The following is a 23,149-nucleotide window of genomic DNA, read 5'->3' as shown; positions in this document are numbered from 1 at the left end:
TAACCCTTTTGTTCTATTGCCATGATTGAATTTTCTTCTATATGACTAAAAACTCTGTCATCAGTTCCAGTGTATAGTTTCTACATCTTCGGAAGGCAAGTTATCGGCCTACAGTTTTTAGGATTTCTTGCAGGTTCGCTCTTAAGGAGCAGTCATTTTGCTTCATGTTAACCAGATTGACATCTGTTTGTGGTGTGCATATAACTAGTTCTTACTCAGAACTAAAACTTCAAGTAAAGATGTTAATACTTTTAGCCAGAAGTTAGGTACTGCACCTGGACCTGGGATTTTCCATTTAGGAGCTTTTCTTAATTTTGTTTCAATATCTCTGGACATTATTTCATCCCATTTCATATCCTGTACATTTGAACCTCTTACTGTTTATTTTACTTCTGTCCGTTCAGCATCTTTATGTTCTACAGAATCTTCATAGATATTTCTCCAAAATCTGCCAAGTTCTTCTTTTTTGGTGGTGTTTCTACTCCTTTAGCCTTGCTTCTCAATTCTCAATAAAACTGATTGGGTCATCAATGAACTGTTCATTTTGCATTTTTGCATTTTTCCTTTATATTTATGTGCATATCTTCTAAGGTTTTCTGCCTGTACTGATACCTTTTATTTATTATTTGTAATTCTGTACAATATATCCTGTTCTGTTCTAATACTGCATGTTGCTTTTATCACATCTATTTTTTATCTGCTCCTTCTTCTATATTCTTGTAACAGCAGCACTTCTTGTCTTAAATGCTTTATAGTTTTCTCTATTCAAAACTTTCATGATTCTCCCCTTCATTTCCCTTACTGCCCAGCCTTTTTGTGGTAAGATTTTATCTGTTATTAATTTAGCTGCACAGTAATATATACTAGTTACTTCTTTTATATCACATACATTCCTATGAACAGTCTTGATTACTTTGTTCATTTGTTTTATCAAATTTCTAACATTTTGGGTCTTACTGATTTCGGTAGTCTGTTTCTTTCATTGATCTTAATATGTCTAGCCATCTCTATTAAATCAAGCAATTCTTCCCTTGGATAATTTCCATCTAAACTGAGGGCATATTCTTTGTTCACTGTTTCCTGCAGGCATTCTACAGAAAGTTCCACCATCTTCCTGTGACATATTCTGTTCAGCTTCATCCTGTGTCATCCATTGCTCTTTCATATGGGAACTCACTGGCCTATCACTCCGTAGCACTGACTGCATCAGAGTTGCCACAGCTTCCTGTTCCTTTCCTTGCTGTGCAACTCCATCTGAACTTTTTTACTGGTTTCCTACTGAAGGCTCCAAAGTATCTTCATATGACAACTGCTCAGATGCTTCCCACTCCACCGGATTCTCCTTAATTTGAGGACTTCTTGTCTATCATGCTATGATGTTACCCATAGTTACATTTTTTACACCAAATCCTTCACTTCACAGGTAATCCACAACATTAGTTTTTATTATTATTATTAATGCTGATGAAGAACTTGGGTGGTTGGAATATACATGGCAAGTCAGGCTCAATGCTTGTTACCCTCCAGGGTTAAACAGCCACAAAGATTTTGTGGCTTATTTGAGAAAGGGGTTAAAGCACTGACTTAAGACAGTCATGTGATATGTTTGCTAATTATTTAAACACAATTTGGCAGTAACAAATTCAGTCTGATGAAGTCTCAGTGTTGGGAGGCGAAAGCGCTTACTGGATTATTTTGTTAATAAAGTCAGTTTGATTTTATTCACCGTTTTTTCTTTTAGTATATTAGACTTTCTACACTAAATCCTTCATTTCACAGTTTGATTTTATTCACCGTTTTTTCTTTTAGTATATTAGACTTTCTACACTAAGTCCTTCATTTTATGGGTATTCTATAACTTCAGCTTCTATTTGTTTAACTTCTACGTTACTCATTTTCTGTTCTGAATTCCCCCTTTTTGATCTTGTTTTTTGTAATGTGAAAGCTTCCATATCTGGGTGCCTTTACCTGTACTTCTCTTCAAATATCTTTGGAGCTGCTTTTTGTATTGATTCATTTGGTTTTCTCCTTTGCATAAATATTGCACCATATTAGATCTCTCTTTCTTTCCCATGTCCATGTTTCATTTTTACACCTTTCAAAAATCTGTGTTCTTTATATTTTTGCACTTCCTCGGATGCTTATTTTTCCAGTCAGCCCACAGTTTCTTGGTCTATATAATGTTTTTCATGAATCTGTTGTATTAATGATCATAAATTTGCCTTTGAAGCTTTTGACAGTTTTCTTGTGCAAGTATTGTCTTTCCTCTATTTTTTCTTAATCTTTTTGTATATCTTCTATCCAGAAATTCTGGGCTTCTTGCATAACAGTAACAAAACATACTTTCCTTCTTATTCTCAGTATCCACTCTGTCATCTTTATGGCTTATTTTTTTTTTGGTCTGTCAGTTTTTGAGGTTTTTGTGGACTAATACTTCCTTCTACAACAGGAGCTCTATCCTCCTGAGCCTGGCCTAATCCCATTCTATTAATGTTTCAATATCTTGAGGATTCTACACTTTCATTTTTTCCAGTCCTGGCACCAGTGCGCCTACCAGGACTGGACACTTTGTTATCCTGGGACATGTGCATCCAGTTGTCTTTTTTATTTTTTAACCTACTTCTGTCCATGATATATGCTATATAAAATACAGTCTATATATTAGTATCGTTTTTGTGAGCTCTTGTAAACAGGGAGTCCACCTCATAAAGGTACTCCCCAAGACTTGAGGATGAATTCACTTCCAGCAATACTGCCCTCCTTTGCTTGCTGACTTTATCGGACCCCCATTCAGACCCCATTCTTCTTCTCATTTTGTCTGTCATATATAGGCCCAGCTGTGGCAGAGATCTTACAGCTGCTTTCAGCTCAATCTTTAGCAGCTGATGTGGCTGTTGCAGTGTCATTGTGCACTTCAGGGACTGCCTCTCAGGGTGGTGAAGGCTCGTCTTCTAAAGCTGGACACAGAGCGTCCCCTGTGGTGTCACAGTACAGATGTGGAAGCTGGTGTCTGTTGAGGTTCACTGGCAACTGGAATCCAACTCTAGCAAAATGCAGAGCACTCTGGAACAGTTTGATGACTTGCTTGGTTGGTAGGCTCCTGTCATCAGTCCACCAACGAACCAACCGGCACATGACATTAACCACCCAGGAGTGTGGTGCTTGGGGGGTTTTGCCCTTTGGGCTGTTCTAGCAGGTAGCCATGCCAGCAGCATGCTATAGACCCACTCTGATGTTACTCCTCCTGTCTAGGTCACTGCCCATACCTTATTCATTATCTGTCTCTCCCCATCCCCACTTGTCTACCCTCTCTCTCTGTCATTTTCCATTTACTGCCCACCTCCCCTTGTCAGTCTGTGTTTGAATATCAACACCTGCTGCTTGCCCTTCTATCTTGATCCCATTCCAGGCTTTCCCTCATTAACTTTTCCTTCTACCATTCTCTTTTCATTAAGGAAACGGCAACTTGTACAGGGCGTGTGCATTCTTTTTTATTTTATTGGTATATTTACCCTCATGATGGGGTATAAAACAATAAAATGAGTAGCAAAAAATATAAGAGCATGAATTTGCATTTATCGTATAGATATTGTACTTCCTACCTTATTAGGATATGCTTGAAAACCCGCGGTGGTGGTGCTGCGGTAGCGTTGTCGCCTCACAGTAAGATGTCGTCCTGTTAGATTCTCAGCTAGAGTGTCTTCTGTGTGGAGACATGCATGAATGGGTGTACCTTTGTTGAAGGTTGTGCGTCAGGGCTGGCAACTCGGCACGTAAAAATCTACTGTGAATCATTAGCGGACCAGCGTTCCGCTGTGGCGACCCCTAACCGGGAAAAGCCGAAAGATGAAACAACCTTATTAGGATATGCTTAATAGTATTATGATATGAATAACAGTGATCATGTTTTAATAATCCTGCATTGGTTGATCTGAGTTTTGTATTTAAGCTGTGAAATATATGAAATTAGTATAGAAAGCTGTCACAGATCATGCTGCGACTTTTTCAACTTAAGACTTATTTATCAAAAACAGTACGTTTAAAAAGACGAACTTGCTTTGCTTCACAGTGTCATGGTCAGATAAACTTCTCACAGATTAAGGAAGTTAGTGTACAAAAACGTACTGAAAAAAATCATACTATGTTCTAATGGATGTCACAAGTTCTTATTAAATAAGTCAAGAAACTAAATAGCATTTTTGATGAACGTCATAAAATTTCCAAAAAAATATTGACTCCCTTGTATAAAATTTGGACAGTTGCTTAATTAACTGACCGTCCATCAGGACTCAAGTTCATTAACCACTGCCTTCCTCAAGACATCTGCAACAACTGCAAAGGCCGCAGAAATACCTCACTAAAAGAATCGCAGGCGTAAAGCAGATGCCCTATGCTGACCATCTAAAAAAACTCCACCTATACCCTGTCACATATCGTCTACTCAGAGGTGATCTCTGCTTAACATACAAGGCCATGTCAAACCCAGAGCTGTTGGACATGCTACACTTAAAGAAATCCCAATCCCTCAGAGACACACGCTCCAGGGATCTAAACCTTGTCATCACAATGAACAAAACATGCTGGAGGGATTGGTTCCTGACCCAGAGACTCCCCAGACTCTGGAATAGACTGCCCAAACATGTCAAGCAGAGAGCCTCTTTGGCCCTCTTCAAAAAGAACCTTGACGATTGGATGGGAGATAGGAAATTCTCCCCGGGAATCACGTCAGTCGCCCTGCTAGACAGGGGTCCAGCGAAGTAAATACTCTGGGAAGAAATAGCCAGGGAATTGTTATAGCTAGGCCGATAGCCTAGTACCAACCTATGAACCTTCAGGACTTAAGTTTGATGGTCAGTGTGTGACTGATTGGCTGGCTGACTGATTCAAAGACTGTCCCACCCAAGCAGAGCTTGTCCTATGATGAATAGAAGGTCTGTCTATGGAATGAGCAAGAACATTTTGCTGATAACACTTGTAAGTAGCTGGTTTTATTAATAAACTGCTTTTAGCTGCATCTTAAGTGTGCTGCTTCATTCTTACATCTGCACTATGATTTACCACCTAGCCTCAGAATCAAAATACAAACCTAATTTTTAATAATTTTTAAATACATTTTTAAATAATTTATTAATAAATAATTTTTAATAATTGAATTTCCCCAATTCAATTCAGCTGCAATTTATGCTCCCTGAACCTTGCCCTTCGAAATAACCAATTTCTGTTCAATATGTACGACTCCCAAATATGCAAAAAAGTCTAGAAGATTTAGGATTTTTGCTTGATAGTGTTTGTATAGGTATCATTATACCCCTGGCAGACTCCAAAGAATTTTTCCTCAGGTAAATGGAAAATGTTGGAGGGGTAATGTGAAAGAAAGAGGTGAATGGGAACATGTTTTGGGAGTGTAATGAGTTGGCAGACTTTAAAACTTCCCTACACAGAACTCTGTCAGAAATACTGGGTGAGCAAATTGACGTAATAGGAAATGACTTCTTGAGCTGGGATACAGGATCTGAAATGCCAAGACATAGTAAAACATTGCTAAGTTTAATGCTGGTGGCTGCCAAAAAAAAAAAAAGAAAGAAATTACTAGAAAAGAGAAATCAAAGTCTAAGCCAATCATATTTGAAGTAGTGAATACAACAACAGAGATAAATGGAAGTGGGATCTTTAGAAAAGGGTATGAGCAAATAACAGAAAAATGGGACATTATGGGAACAATACTTGCAGAATAATGTTTTACAGGAGGAATGAGATTTAAGGTAAGGCAGGAATTCAGTGAGTTATGTAATGTTTGATTGACAATGACCATACAGAAGATTATAAGTTATATATAATGTTTGTAACTGAGAATAGGTCAATATACTTTGTTTTCATTTATATAAACGTATGATTACCTATATCATAAGTGATAATTCAATAAAAATTTTTAAAAAATACAGAGTTTGGCTATTCAACTGACTTGTTATGGGCATCTACTATATGCTACATGCTGCTTTGGAGACAACATGGCATTATACTGTTCCTTCAAAAATTCACTGAAATCATCTCCTGCAGATTCAGGTTACTTGATATACGTATTTGGAAGCCCAAACACAAATTTAACCTGCTGCCTCACTGTATCCATGGCTCATTCTGTCTCTGACTTCCATAACCATACCTTACCACTGCTTACGATTGTTACTGGTAGAAAGCTCAGCATCAACCAAGGGACCCTGCATCTCTTTCTGCTCCTCGGCACACATTTGTCCAACTTCAAAGACATCATCATCATCAGAATCATCATCATCATCATCATCAGAATCATTACATCACTATATTGGTTTTCTCAACACAAAAATCACCCTAAATGGAAAAAAATCTCTTGCTAACACACAAACTCAGGGAGTGGGCTGAAGGGAGGAACCAACCTCATGAAGCAGTGGAAGATTCAATAACCGGACAAATTCTTGAGATAATCACACTAGGACTTACTTTTACTAAAAATATGTGAGATGATTCAGGTTTTAAAATAAATAAATATTCTGGAGAACTTTCCAACTTGAGATTTATTAACAAAACACAATGAACATAATGATTATTGCCATAAACTTATTATTGCTTTAAAATCTTTAAAAGTAGTATGTAAACCAGATGGCTATGGAAAAAGCTTTTACCTGAGTCATGTACTGCAGTTTTCCCAAATCATCAAAACTGACATCACGTTTTGAACCCACAACATCATCTATTTCATCCCGTAGCCTAGAAGAGTATAAAACAGAAATAATCTGTAGCTGGAATAAACAAATTTGCATATCAGATTTTTTTTTTCATTTTCTTCCCTTCCTCCACTACCAGACCAAAACTTCCCAGTTTAGTTACCAATTGTATGCAGGGTACGTGGACTGGACTACAGGTTCTCTTCAGCCATGACCTGTGCCACAGGGCAAATTTAAATAATATGTATGTATGCATGTATGTATGTATACACAGTTTAATGTAGGCAATCATTTTTTTGTTTTGGTGGGGGGGGTAAAATCAGGGTACCCGGAAAAATTCAAACTATACATGGAGACAACATAGAAACTCCACCACATATTCCATGAGAGAGGTGAGGCTTGAACCCTTGACCAGTGAGTTGTGAGAGATCCACTGTCCTGCAGTTTAGTTCCTGTATCCTCTTTTTTCAGTAGGATTTGTAGTCTGTTTATTTCTGCACCCATCAAACACAACAACTTGTTATACTAATAGTTTCTTTGCAAACCACATACTTTTCATTAGTCGACGTGGAAGAGAGCAATGACACAAGAACATTCCATTATCGGTACTGAGAAGAGATCACACAGAAAAATTTAAACAAATTAACGACCTCCTGAGGACACCTTTATAAAGGCCAGTTACTTTTTCTATATAAGTTTGCCTCATTAAAAACAGCCTGCACAAGGAAATGTGGGACATCAGATCATTATCTGTAGTACACAAACCCTTTTCAGAGCCTGGCAGTAAATACTTTACTAAAAGATGATTGAAGAAAGACAACCACTTTGGTCCCTCAATGTCACAAGGACAAATACAGAATCTGAATTATCAGAGAACTGCAGATTCTGATAGTAGATAAGCACCTATCTAGTCCTTTGCCTTCCTGTAACCAAAGGGTATGATGTAAATCTCTGCTAACTAATGTCTTAATTTTCCCAAATCCTTTCACTTTTAACTTCTCTTATGTCTAAGACGTACATTTATTGACTCATTTGAAATTATGTTTATTTCACAAGCTCTCCAGCAAGCCTATTTCCATACATAAAGCATACACTGTGTGAACAACTCCTTCCCTCAGAAACTCTAGTTACATTTTCTAACAGAGGCCTTGCCCTTGGTTTTGGAGAGCATGTGTGCTGTTTACACTCAGAGGTGGTTTAGGCTAAACAGCAAAATTGCTCACACTTTTCTTTTATGCTTTATATGCTATGGGCAAGATATAAGTCCCCTTCTTTGACTCAGGGAACCCATACCACTTACTTAGGTATACTGGAGTCACTCTCCATTCAAATCAATACCATACTCATGGGGGACTTCAACCACCCCATTATAAACTGGGAATCATGCACAGCTTCAAACTCGTAAGCCCAAAGATTCCTCAACTTTGTCAACACTAATGCCCTGAAGCAGCTAGTCTATATGCCCCCTAGGGGCACAGACATCCTTGACCTAGTATTCACCAACACATGAGAACACTGCACCTTACTAAGTGTCCAGTCTTCACTGGTCAGGTCAGACCTTAACCTGTTACCTTTGTAATAAAAATAAAACCTGGGACACCAGCTAACCCAGCAACTTTTACGAACTTCTCCAAGGCAAACTTCCTGCTATTAAGTGACGTTCTAGTAAAACTTCAAGCCCACACTGACCCAAGGAACAGTGCCACTTATGAGGAATTGTTCATAAATCCCTTTCCAGCTATGTATATAGCTCCACAGAAGCAGCAGTGCCAACCCGGAATAAGTGAAAGACAAACTTAAAAAACAAGTCACCCTGGTGGAATCCCATCATCAATTTGTTTTATAACAAAAACAGAAAATCCTGGCCAAAATTAGGAAGTGCAATGCCCAGCAAGGTAAAAACTCCCTCATCAAGCTAAAAAATCAACTCAGGGAACTACTTCCATCTGTCAAAGCCAAATATGAAGTTAAAGTAGCCTCCGAGGCTAAGGATAACCACAAGGCATCCTTTAGCTATGTCTGCAACCTCATAAGCAATACACATTAATGTGCTAAATTCATTGTAGATAGCACCACCTATACTAAACTGGAGAATATAGAAAATGTACTGGCCAATAATTCAGCTTCTACTTTACTTTGCTTTCTCCCCCTGATACCTCCCAAGAAAAAAAACATCCATAACTTCTCTAGTTATGGATGAGAACAGGTCCTCAATGCTCTCCCCAAACCCATAAATACTGCATTGATGGGTCCCAATAATGTCCCACGATGCCTCCTTAACAGCATGAAATGTGAGTTATTGGGCCACAGCCTCTAAACAGGCTTTATGCAGAATGAATGACGGACTGCTACTGTTATCCTTCTGCATAAGGAAATCTGTTCACAGATTCAGGTAACAACCCCATCAGTCTGACTAGTCTCATATTTAAAGTCATAGAAAGATTTATCATGGCTATGATTAATAATGACATTGGAAACCTTCTGACACTGAATCCAACCCAATTTGGTTTTGTTAAGGGCAGGTCATGCCTGCTCAGCCTAATGGAGTTCTTGAGAAGGTCATCAAAGCAATGGAAGATAGCAAAATATGGTGCATAAGGTCAACCTTGACCAGGCCAAGATATTTACTACAATACCCCATTTGGGTATTACAGCCAAACCTCACAGGATTAGATATAAACCCTATGGCACTCACTGGATAGCCAGCTGGCTCACAGGACCCAAGAAGTCAGGTTAGGGGAGTCTAACTCTATAAAAAATTCCGTCTTTAGTGCAGTTCCTCAGGGCTCAGTGCTGGGGCCATTCCATTTTGGCAACTTTTTTTCTGAAATGAAGGTGAATATCAATAGGCTCTGGCTGGCCAAGTTCGCAGATTACTTTATACTAAGTACAGTCATAGAATCCTTCAAAGACAGAAATATTCTCCAAATTGGTCTAAGAGTCATGGACCAAAACTCAGTGCCAAGAAATATATAACAATAACTTTTGGTAGCAAGATCACCTCAAGACATTATCATATTGATAATACAGACCCTGTGGACAAGGATTTTGGAACACATGTGGACAATGACTTGGCCTTTGACCATCATATGTCTACTGTAGTAAGGAAATTATTCTTTGTTGTGTAATTTATTAGAAAGGGTATGTCATCCAAGTCCAGAGATGTCATTGCTGTGTTATACAAGGCCCTCATTAGACCAATCATTGAATACAATGACCCATTCAATACCTGGAGTGTCCACAAAGGTTCCTTACATAAAGAATAAATGGTGTATAAAACTTGTCCTAAATTGAATGTCAAAGCCATATCCATATACTTAGTCTTCTACAGACTGCAGAGGAGAGATCTATGTCTGGCCTACAGAGCATCCTCCGATGCACCTCTGATTGACCTAATGCACATCCACAGACAAATACCATCAGAAATACCCAGTCCAGGGATCTAAATCATGTCTGCAACATAAATAAGACATGCTGGTGGGATAGGTATGTGTCTCAGAGATTAGTCCTTCTCTGAAACAGACTAACTATCCATGTGAAGCAGAGTTCCTCCCTGCACTTGTTCAAGAACAACTTGGATCATACCAATGGATGGAGAATCGAAAATTTACCCTTTGGCCATTATCTATGTCTCTTTTAGAAAAAGAAAGCTTGTAAATGAGTGACCACTGATGTGCAGGTTATATGCCTAAGTTACATTTAATCTTCATAAAAACCTATGGTTTCAAACCATGTCCAATACAATTGGGAATCATAGCTAGGATTAAAAAGGTTAGGGTTGAGTGTTAGCCTAGTAATCATCTATGAACCTATGAATTGACATGTGCTTAAAGTTTTCCCCAGAGGTTGGCTCTAAACAGCAAAAGTGCCTTCAAAAAGGCTTAAATGCCAGGTCAAAGAGACCTTGCTATGGGTAATACTGACAGTGGCTGCCCAAGTTTAAGTGGCTTGGTGTTCAACTCCTGGTGAACTCGGGCACTTTGCTGTGGCTCAGATATTTTTAGCAAGGCTGCATCATGCCATCCAGACCTACTGACATTTAATCATAACACACTATAAGAACATCTTTGCTCAACACAATTACAAGTGAAATGGAGATTTCCAAATTACTGACGTACCCATCTTTTGAGTACTACATAACTACATAAGGCCTATAGAGGTTTTACCAGTTTTGTGTAAAAAAGCAGAAATGATTAGCTGTTTACATTTACAGTTGTAAATAATCTACAGCATCAGTTTATCCCTAATTCAAGCTGCCTACCACTAAAAAAGTTGCAATTATGATTACAACAAATAGCTGTAAAATTGACCACCACAGTGGCAAAGAAGGTAGACACACCAGATGTCTTGCCTTTAGAAGCCAGTGACCGAGATTCACTACCAGTCCTGAAGTGCTACAGGGTAGAAAAGATATAAAATGGATATATCTAGTTCTAGTCTCAGTATACATTACCACGATGGTTAGGTTAAGGCTGATGATGAACATACTAATGTATGAAATCAGGCTAAGGTTGTCAGTGAATATACTAATACATGAGGTCAGGCTAAGGGTGTCAGTGAATATACTAATATATGAGATCAGGCTAAGGTTGTCAGTGAATATACTAATATATGAGGTCAGGTTAAGGATGATGGTGAATATGCTAATGTATGAGGCCCAGTTAAAAATGCTGGTGAATACATTTATGTATGAGGTCAGGTTAAAGATGATAGTCAATATACTAATGCATGAGGTCAGGTTAAGGATGATGGTGAATACACTAATGTATGTGGATGATGGTGAATACACTAATGGATGTGGTCAGGTTAAGGATGATGGTGAATACACTAATGGATATGGTCAGGTTAAGGATGATGGTGAATACACTAATGGATGTGGTCAGGTTAAGGATGATGGTGAATACACTAATGTATGTGGATGATGGTGAATACACTAATGTATAATGTCATGTTAAAGATGATGGTGCATACACTAATGGATGTGGTCAGGTTAAGGATGATGGTGAATACACTAATGGATGTGGTCAGGTTAAGGATGATGGTGAATACACTAATGGATATGGTCAGGTTAAGGATGATGGTGAATACACTAATGTATGTGGTCAGGTTAAGGATGATGGTGAATACACTAATGGATGTGGTCAGGTTAAGGATGATGGTGAATACACTAATGTATGTGGATGATGGTGAATACACTAATGTATAAGGTCATGTTAACGATGATGGTGAATACACTAATGTATGAGGTCAGGTTAAGGATGATGGTGAATACACTAATGTATGAGGTCAAGTTAAGGATGATGGTGAATATACTAATGTATGAGGTCAGGTTAAGGATGATGGTGAATACACTAATGGATGTGGTCAGGTTAAGGATGATGGTGAATACATTAATGTATGTGGATGATGGTGAATACACTGATGTATAAGGTCATGTTAATGATGATGGTGAATACACTAATGTATGAGGTCAGGTTAAGGATGATGGTGAATACACTAATGTATGAGGTCAGGTTAAGGATGATGGTGAATACACTAATGTATGAGGTCATGTTAACGATGATGGTGAATACGCTAATGTATAAGATCAGGTTGTGTAAATCTGGAAGAATGAAGACAACATCAAACAAGCAAAAATGCCCAATAGGGTGGGTGTTTTCAGGAAATTAATGGATGTCCAGGGGGTGTTGTGAGGCCTGACTCTAGAGGTAGAGGGCCTTACCACCCATGAAAGGGTATTAATTCCCTGATAACACCTACCCTGGAGGCCATCATTGCATTTAAAGAATGGGCTATCTTTTAAATTGTTTTGTATTTCTTTCATTATTATTCTTATATACTTTTTATATTTTTGATGTAAAACAGTTCTTCCACCTAATGTTTCAGATTTGCTATAGCATATGTAATTGTTGTTGGGAGGCACTATTTTACATCTAAAATATAAGTTATGTAACTATTTAATGTCTGCATACACAGCAACATGCGCGCGCGCACACACACACACACACACACACACACACACATACACACACACACACACACACACACACACACACACACACACACACACACACACACACACACACACACACATGCTCTAAGTCCCAGCAGTTACAGCTACTTTGTTGAGTGAATACACCTTAGCTTTCTCGCTGAGATCAAATGAATGAAAAAATCAGAATGCAAGGCATTGCAATCCCCCCATGCCTCTTAACCGTACCTGATTTTGCCAAATATCTCTGATGTGTTCCTTGCAGAATGTTTGATTTACTGGTAAATCACTGAGGATTGAAGTTAGTCAATAATACCAAATACCTATTACTGTTTAGGCAATGCAGGTTGACCCCCCCACACACACACATTTACTTTAATTACTTTTTTAAAATTTTGCTGTCACTAAACAGCAAAGCCATGTTTAGAGAGAGTTAAAACATTTGGCCATTTGCTTTTTTTCTGACTGAGCTTCATGGCAAATTAATATGCTGCCATCAAATGGCAGACTTGTTTTTTTTTCTCTACATTGCCTATACATTATCACCCTTGTTGGAGAAAGTTTGTTTTCCAGTCAGACTGAAGATGTACATTTCACCCTTTCTCAAAGAAAATATAAAATATCCGTAACACTGTATATGCATGCTGCATTATCCCTTAAGCATGTTGCATTGTAAATGCTATGCTGATTTTTGTGAATGTACAGAACCTTTATTTAGAGGTAGAGTGATGCATTGTTAGTCAAGCATTCATATACTATGTCAACTTAAATTTCTATATAAAGGTATTGGAAAATACATATTGTAGCAGCCATACAATATGGGCATACTGTATGTTATACTTACTTTGCAGTTATTTCTGGCTGTCGAGTTAACTCCATTATAGTAAAAGATATTTGATTGGCTGTGGTTTCCTGTCCTATTTAGAAAAAAATCAAATGTTAATTGTATTATACTACAAAATTATGTAATTTGAGTTCTACTTCAAATGGATTTTTTTAGTTGCGTCTTTTATACTGAATGCCTATGTAATATGTATTCTTCTGGTCATGGAAAGCTACATATAGATGATATACACTACTACAGTGGGGAGACAATGTATACAAATGGGACTGAACAGAGTGCTGTGTGTACATTACTGGATGGTTTCAATGGGATAAAAAAGCTGCTGACATATGAATACAGAAATAAGTTGGACAGGATCCATTTTCAAATTGTAGCAGTCAATTTGTTTTCCTTTTTTTTGTCTCAACTGTTTATCATCAGACCCCTCCCACCAAATTGACTCTTCTATTCCACATCATCAGGGTTAGGGTTGACCAGGAGTCTGTCATTTAGACAGCCAACAGTGGTGGTTTGATATTTTTTCCAGCCTTATCCCTCACATGTACTCAACAAAGTGTCAATTATTGACTTATAATGAGGCAACCACAGAGAATCACTTCAAAAAGGGGGATTCCCTACCAGCAGTCCTACACTTTCCCTGAAAACAAATGGTGGTTTCTCTGGTCTCCACCAGGGAAATCACCCCAATTCTGTGTACTCCCCCTAGCGCATGCAACCATCCCATTCTAGGTGACACGAGTGGGTTATGCCAGGGCTGCTAATCTAATTTGGTCACCTGAGTCACAGCCAGGGCTCCACCCTTCTGCACTACAAAGCCAAGTAAGAAATTGTAGCACTTAAAGGAATTAATTTTCTTAATGCGTTGGGTCAACTGGTTTGTAAGATGCTAGGAATGAAAAATAAAATGACACTGTAAAACCAAAGACTGGATGAATAGAGCATGAGTCACATTATTGTAGAGGCATCTTTGATACAGTACATATACATAGTTACAGGTTTAGCAAGCTTTTGAGGACTATATCACATACATATAAATCATGAGGCTTTGCCAGTAATCCATACTCCCAGGAAAGTTCCAGTACTTTTCCGAACTAAAGTACAGTAGGTATTAAAGAAAATGGAAAGCTTATGTATCATTAAGAAGCATTTAGAGCCAAAAGAATGAAGGAAAAATAAGACCAGTGTTGTGAATCAAGACAAGATTTATATTTGTACTGCCACATGGTATCTGAATAAAGTGATTAAAACATAGCATTACCCATGGCTTATAGTTTAAGAAGTGATGTCAAGAATGCCAAATGCCAGACTTCCAAGATTGCAGCATACTGATCAACAAGTCAGTCTGAACTCTCTCAGTGTGAAAACAGCAACTGTTAAAAAAAGGCCAGTGTAATTGTCTGATTAAAATTTAATCACTGGCTATTAATTACACTGCCTGGATGCCAGCAAAGAAGAAATTTTGAGATCCTGATATGAAATCAATCAGAAAAGGAGAAGAGAAAACACTGAGTGGGGACAATCCTGCAGCTGTTCAACAGAAATCAGTTCATCATTCAGTTTTGGTACATGAGTTGGCTTTCAGTAATTTAAAGGAGAGATACATCAAATCCACTAGAGGTGTTTAAAATAAATGAAACACTGAATGACTAACAACTCAAATAAAAAAGGCTGGAAAAATAGAAAACGCTTTAACTAACTATCCAGATAAATTGAGAAAACTGAAAAAAATCTGAAGTTTAGATGAAAAGTAGGCTGGCTGAGCATTAGGCTTCTTAATAAGAGCTGTTTCAAAAATAGTGGAGTTAGAAAATTAAAAAACAGTGCATGCAGAGAAAACCAGAGCTTTTCTGATTAACAGAAAAACTTTAAGAAATTACTGTATTACTTTTATGAAAGTACAAATAAGCAACTGCAATGGTATTCCACAGTAAGATTAGTTAATTGAAAGGGCACATTGTATGTATGGTCCAAACCTGGCCATTATAAACCAGCTGTGATCTATATTAGTAAAGATGTAATCATACCAGCAAAGTTGATCCTGACAAAACTGTGGTAGAAAATTAAAGTATTAAAAAATTGAAGACAACAGAATATTTGTGAAAAATGATTATTCACTGTATACTTGGCAGAAAAGAAGATGCATTTAAAAAAATCCCAGCAATCAGGAAATGTCAAAGGGCAGGTGTGATAGTCAAGATTTTGTATATAACTAGCTTCAGAATATTTTTTTCCTGGAGGATAAAATATATTTTTGATGCAGAGAAGGTTAAGGAAAAATAAAAAAGTGTTTATCCAATAAAAAGTGAGCCAACAAGTAGAAGGAGACTCTGCTTCTCATTCTTCTGACATATAAAAATTCATAGAGAGACTTTGGCAGTGAAACCTTTTCCACTGCTCCAAAGGAAAATGTGTGAGAGACAGAAAAAAACACAGTAGTTGACTACAAGAATCAGGAGTACCTTGGACTTGAACCAGAATCTGGTGGCTGGAGATGGAGATGACCAATAACAAGCAATACTGAAATTAGTGAATAAATTTCAGACTATACAGCATCAATCACATTTGTGAAACATGGCTTTGCAAGAAAAACTGTCTGAGAAAGACTATAATTTTGCTGATTTTGTAAAATTTGTCTATGGACTGTAAAGTATATACCCCACTTTATGTCATTAATGTTTAGAATGGCACAAAAGTAAAAACTGTAAGTAAAACAATTGTTGTTCTTATTAATATTTGTATAAAATGCTTCACTGTTTCATAATGTGCAGTCAGGGTTATTTTTAATGTGGGGGGAATCTTTTCAGTGACTGGTGTATATATTAAAGATAATGTAAACAAGTACTTTTTCTTTGTTATAATATATATATAGACTTATAATATAACAAGATAAGGAAGGCTGGACAAAGCAACTTTAAGATAATATAATGTGATCTTGGGCTGCAGGGGGTGGGAATATAAAAGTGTACTGATTATATCATATGCAGAATTAAGATAATTAGTTCCCTTATTTTTACAAGGGAAGATGTCCGGATTGATGTCCTGGGCTTGCGCTATGGACAGTTTGTTTAAGTAAAAAGGCTTGAACAATCAGACAAAATGATGAAAGGCATGAAAAAAGGCTATGTTTCTTGAGTCTGAAAAATTATTAGCTTTTTTTCCATTAGCATATGCTTACAGTGGGAGACATGAAGTCTGCAGCCAGGAGAAATCTGTGCATTGTATTCTGAGTGAGTTGTACAAAAATTCCTTCAAAAATCTGCAACGTTGTTAGCTTTTTGTTTTTCTCATTGCTGACTGCTTTCACTTGGAAACAGCTGTCTGCAGATTTAAGTAATTTATTTTGAGAGTTCTGACTACTATTTGCTGAGAAAAATGCAAGATCAACATTCAAAAATACAGTGTCAACAGCTGAGTGAAAAACAAAGTCTTTCAACACCATCCCCCACTCTGGAATTATAGATAAACTCACTAAACTAGGTATAAATCCCAATGTCACAAGATGGGTTGCCAACTGGCTCATGGACAGAACCCACACTGTGAAAGTAGCAGATTCCAAATCCGACATCAGACCAGTGACAAGTGGAGCACCACAGGGTTCAGTCCTGGGTCCTCTCCTGTTTGGTATCTACTTCTCTGAAGTGCAGGCTAGCACAGAAGGACTTTGGCTAACAAAGTTTGCAGATGACTGCAAACTAGGAGCCATAATCGAAACTTCTAACGATGTGGACAAACTACAAAAGAACCTCACTGAGACAGATACCTGGTGTCAAAGCCATGGCCTGAAGCTCAATGCCAAAAAGTGTATTGTCATCCCCTTTGGTAAAAACTCTGTACCCATGAACTACCAGATAGCTGGTAGTCTGCTTAATGCCGAAAATTTGATAAGAGACTTTGGGACACAGGTGGACAGTAGTCTCTCCTTTGATAATCACATCGCCACAGTGGTCAGGAAATCCTTCTACATGGCTCATCTCATCACAAAAGGATTCTCATCCAAAAAAAGAGGTCATTGTTCCCCTCTACTCATCACTCATTAGACCCATTATAGAGTACAATGCCCCTTTTGGTATGTACCTCACAAGACATCTACAACAACTGGAAAGACCACAGAAATACCTCAAAAAGAGAATTACTGGCCTCAAACAGATGCCCCACGCACACCGTCTCAAAAAACTACAGCTTTACTCCATCGCATATCTCCTACTCAGGGGTGATATCTGCCTAACATACAAAGCTATGTCAAACCCAGAGCTGTTGGACATGCTCCACTTAAAGAAATCCCAATCCCTCCGAGCTACACGCTCTAGGGACCTAAACCTTGTCACCACAATAAACAGAACATGCTGGAGGGACAGATTCCTGTGTCCCAGAGACTTCAAATACTCTGGAACAGACTACCTATCTATGTCAAACAGAGTTCCTCATTAGCACTCTTCAAGAAAAATCTTGATGATTGGATGGGAAATGGGAAATTCACCCCGGGGATCACTTTTGTGGCTCTGCTTGACAGGGGCACAGGAAAATAATTTTCTTGGGTGGCGAAAGCCATGGTACATTTTTTGGCTAGGCTTGTATGGGCCCTAGGGCCGATAGCCTAGTACCTACCAATGAACCTATGAACCTATGAAACTGTATGAAGTGAATAAGAAATGGCAGATTCCCCCAACAACCAACAGCCTTAATACTGTAATGCATTCAATAGAACAGTTTAGTTTTATTTAAAGGTAGTCAGTACACTTTTTCTTTGGGCTAACATTTAATGTTTACAGTAGGCATGCAAGCTGCTTTTCACATCTAGAAGGGGACTAGAGATAAGAAAAGTAGAGACAGCAATTTAAGTAGAATGTGCTTTAGCATGGACAACCTTAATTTTAGATTAATTAAATTAAATCCTAGACATACCACCACAGATAATCCAGTTGTAATTCAGGATGCCAAACAGTTAAAACAATGCATGAAGTGAAAAACTTTATTAAAACTTCTTTAAAACTGTTGCAAAGGCTTAAAACATGCATGCAGAGCCTAATAAACAAATCAACAGGACAAGTGTTTTTTGTTTGGCATCCTGAATTACAAGTGGACTGTCCATGGTGGTACATCTAGGATTTCATTTATGTATTTTGTTTTTGCTCTGGACTACCTTCAGTGGTTTTCAGGTCTGTTCTACTTCATTTAATTTTAGATTAGGTAATATGGGTGCAGCTGTCGATTTGGGGTAATTTCTCCTAGCTGAAAGGTGAAACTTCATTTGTTGAAAAGGTACATAGTTTTGTGTGTTCATTCTAAGGTAATAGGGAACAGAAAAGTTCTGAAATGTATTTTGCTTTTTGTTTGAGGGTTTTAATTAAAGCAAAAAGTTGTGAAAAATGTGACATATGCTCAAATGGGGATGAAAACAAACAACTGTATAAAAGACCAGGCTGCCAAACAGTGTCTGCATGCAAGACAAAAGCTGAACATACACATTGAAAAGAACTGTCTTGTATAATAGGTGGGAGCCATAGCTTTCTACTATTTTATGGCCTTACAGGCCATTTACATTTTGAGATAATATGGAAAGCATAGACATAATAATAGAAAGGAGTACTGAATTATATTAAGAAATGCAGGATGCAAATAACAATGTTTCAGGAGACACATTTGGATAGAAATGAGCATGTGAATTTGACAAAGAAAGGATTTCAGGATGGATATTCAACAGAATATAAGGGACAAAGGAACAGGGCAGTAATAATACTTATTGCTCAAGGGGCTCCAATAGTGAACTAAGAGGGAAAAAAGACAATAATGGCAGATTTGTAGTTGTAAGGAGCTACTGGCAAGGGATGAGGACTACAGTTGTTGTTGTTGTTGTTTGCTTCGGCTTTTCCCGGTTAGGGGTCGCCACAGCGGAACTCCGGTCCGCTAATGATTGGCAGTTAATTTTTATGTTGTCGAGTTGCCAGCCCGATACCCAACCTTCAACGAAGGCACGCCCATTCAACGCATGTCTTTCGAATGCCCACTCAACCGCAGGGAGGACATGCAGACTCCACACAGAAAGCCGAGAATCGAACGGGAGAACCTCTTGCTGTGAGGCAACAATGCTACCACTGCACCACCATGGTATTCACTTCCGGAAGAGAACTATTGTGATGTACTTATATTCCACCACAAACTGCTGTTATAGAGTCTAACAACAATATGGAAGAAATAATCAACTTTCAGCAGGGAATATTACTTATAGTTGGGAAGTGGAACTTGATTTGCAGTACTGAGGGTGTATTAGGAGGACCTAGGGGGGAGAGTATAATAAGAGGGTACATGTCTGAAGGAATTTATGAGAACATTAGGTGTGGGAGATGTAAATTCAGTAGTAGGAACTCCCAACAGAATTGATATAGTATTCCCCCAAGATATATTAACTTTGCTAGACTAGACAGAAATTATATTTCACTGGGGCATGCACATTTAATTGAAAGCTTTGCCACACATCTAATAACTATTTCAGATCATGCACTTATAAAAACTAAGATACAAATATAGGATCATGAATTAAAAATGATACACTGGTACTTTTCTATTTACTATTTAAAAGAGGAGAATTTAAGGAATAGGTAGTAGGAAATACTTGAGAGTTACAGTTATTAGGGAAGATGGGAATTTCCTAAGAAGAGATAGTGAGTGGGTGCGATAAAATTAAAACAGAGTTTAAAAATGTGGTAGAAATAAAAGATATAGAGTTGTGGTTAAGAAGTAATATGAGGAGTTGATGAATTTTAAAGTATTGCAAAATAGTGGGGAATCTCACAGAACAAGAACAGAAGCAAATGCTGAGTGCTAAATGGAAAATAAGGGAATATTACTATGATATGCATGAGATTGCTATTGAGCAACTCTTTTCTGACAACTCCAGAACACAAAAACATTTAGCACAATGACTTAGGCAACATACAGTAGAATGGGTTGTTGACAAACTTAGGAATGCTCTGACAAGCAAAATAACCGGAGACCCTATAAAAGGTATTAGAGATATTTTGGAAATTTTATGAACACTTTTATAAAGTAGAGGAATATAGAAACCAAGAAAGAGCACAAATGGAAATATTTATAGAAGACTTAATTATGCCAAGATTACAGGAAGATGAGGCTGAACAACTAGTTAAGATAGGAGGAGATGAGACTGTATAATCAATCGACAAAGAAGTCTCCATTAACAGATGAGATTCATGTGGAAGTCAGGAGAAAAGAAAGTGATCTGGAAGGTTCTGTTAAATAGTAGTTTAAGGGGGGGGTAGCACTAGCATCTTGGAAGAAAGCTATGGTAGCTGTATTATCCAAAGTGGGTAAAGACCAATCAGACCCAGCTTCTCATATACCCATTTCAATGTTATCCATTTTATAAATTGTTTAAGACTATACTAGCTAAGAGAATAGCAAAGGTGTTGCAAAATTGATAAATATGGATCAGTACAGTAAAGTGGAGGGCAGGCAAACATTTAACAGCATTAATAGAAAAACAATGATCCAGAGGAAAGCAGAATGTAAGAAAATACGACTGTTGTTGGTGATTCTTGATGCAGATAAAACGTTTACTAGAGTAAACTGGGATTTTATGAGTAGGGCAATGGACACATTTGCATTCCCTGATACAATAATAAGGTTACTTAGAAAGATACATTGAGGATCAGAGGCAAGAATTATGGTGGAAGAAGTCCTCTCTTAGAATTGTGTTTGAACAGAGCAGTCAGGAAGGGATGTCCTCTTTCCCCTTTATTTGCTTTATATTTAGAGCCATTGTTAGAAAAAATAAGGGACTCTAAAACTCAAGGATTTAGTTCATAGATTCATATTTTGTTACTAGGATAATGACTACTAGGGTTCTTAAAAGCCTAACTGCACACTCCAAACCATTTAGGTCCCTCATGGGCATCTATATGGGGGGGCATGTTAGTAGGCACATAACTACAGATTTATAGGGGGGGGTGTTAGTTAGAATAATACTTTTCTTATTGATGGCCTCTGTCTGTAAAGCACATGAGGACAAGATCAGGGGTAAAATTATAATCTGCCATGCAATTGTCAAGATTTTGTTTGAATAGGGTTCCCATAGTGCAGGGGATCCTTTGGGGCACATATCTGTCTCCCTAGCACATTCTGTTTAGGTCGCAATCAAAGTTCAATTCCATGGCTTTAGTGTTTCCGATGCTGTTTTGTGCATGTGCAACAGAGCCATTAGGGCTAGGTGTGAAGAAGCCCTGTATGCCAGGCAAAGATCCCCTCTCAGCAGCCTGTAGGAGACCAAATACAGAGACAGATTTAGATGATCTGTATATGACAGGATATCATGCCCTGAATTTTCCTGGTGAGAAACCATTGTGGACATTTCAGCTGTTGGAAGTGTCTAGTTAGATGTATGTGAAAGGGGACACTGCATTCAATGATAAGTCTGCTATGGGCTGAGTAGTGTGGTACTATAACTTCCATGGACCTGTATGCCGCCATACCTTGGCCTATAAGTTGGATGACATATATCTTAGCTAAATGTTGGTCAAAGGCCAGATTGCTGTCTACATATTTCCCCAAATCCCTTACTACTGGGTCGACTCTTAGGGGTGTTTTATCAGTGGAGTAATTAGCTTGGATTGACAGTTTCCCAAAGGATATTATAATGCATTTTTTGGCATTGAGTTTTAGGCCATGGCTTTGGCACCAGTCATTTGTCTGTGCATGTGGATATATACATTATGGCAAAATATTTCTTAAATAGTTTCCATAAGAGTGGGTATAGATTGTAGTTCCTTATTAATCGCAGTAATGCATTCCAAAAGGTGTGGGGGAGGAGGATGACAGACTGACATTTAGTGTCTTTAGTAAAAATATTCCTTGATCATTGCTGCAAAAAGAGTATGACAGAGATTTTATTTGGATGTTTTTTCTAAGTGTGGTTGGAAGGTGAGGGGAGTATGAGAAGAAGATAAGTTTGAAGGTAAATGCAGATGACAGGTTATAATAACGGGAAAGTTTTTTTTGTTGTTATTGAGATGTATTGGTGTTCTAGGAGAAAGGACTGGTAGATTAAGGACAGATTCATGAACGCTTATACTTTGTAGTAAGTGTGTATGAGTGTTGTACAGCATAGAGGGTCTGTTTGCTATACACTAAATATCTCTGCACATTTCGCCTACTTTCAAAACAAAGGTAAGTAGCAGAATATACTAATTAAGGCATAAGTAGGTAAAATACATACTAATTAAGCAATTCAACAAGGCAGGGCTATTTAGGAATTTATAAAAGGCCTGTGTACATGCCTCACTCCTTTGTGGACTTTATTCCAGTAATCTTTAGAACACAGCTATGAACTCACACTTTGAAGACAATGTTAGGGGCTGCTGTTATTAGTACCCTGCATCTGGAAGGTGGCGCTGCTTTTGCTGCAGACCTTGGCCTAGAAGGAGAAGACTATTTAGACCCCATTTGACTTATGGACTTCATGATACAGAAATTGTAGAACACTACAGGGTGGACAGGGATACCTTAGAAGAAATATGCAACCTCTACTGCCCTCACCTGAGGCCCAGGCGAAATCATGGAGAATCCATCCCAGTAGAAACCAAGGTATGAGTAGCATTACCT

At 38.0% G+C, this 23,149-nt stretch overlaps 1 protein-coding gene across 1 annotated transcript in view; it reads right to left on the bottom strand.

The window, feature by feature from the left end:
• LOC122804682 (cholesterol 24-hydroxylase-like) overlaps positions 1 to 23,149 on the bottom strand; it is a 491,057-nt gene that overhangs the window by 160,532 nt on the left and 307,376 nt on the right. Inside the window, exons 10-11 of the mRNA XM_044074688.1 lie at positions 13,535 to 13,607; positions 6,657 to 6,741 (exon numbers count right to left, since the gene is read on the bottom strand). Coding sequence (XP_043930623.1) covers positions 6,657 to 6,741; positions 13,535 to 13,607 — 158 coding nt within the window. The remainder of the gene's footprint in view (positions 1 to 6,656; positions 6,742 to 13,534; positions 13,608 to 23,149) is intronic.

Source organism: Protopterus annectens, chromosome 6.part0, assembly GCF_019279795.1.
Source record: "Protopterus annectens isolate FY-2018-M chromosome 6.part0, PAN1.0, whole genome shotgun sequence".
Classification (NCBI taxonomy): domain Eukaryota; kingdom Metazoa; phylum Chordata; order Ceratodontiformes; family Protopteridae; genus Protopterus; species Protopterus annectens.
The sequence above is the reverse complement of the archived record's forward strand: the minus strand, read 5'-3'. Positions and strand labels throughout refer to the sequence as shown.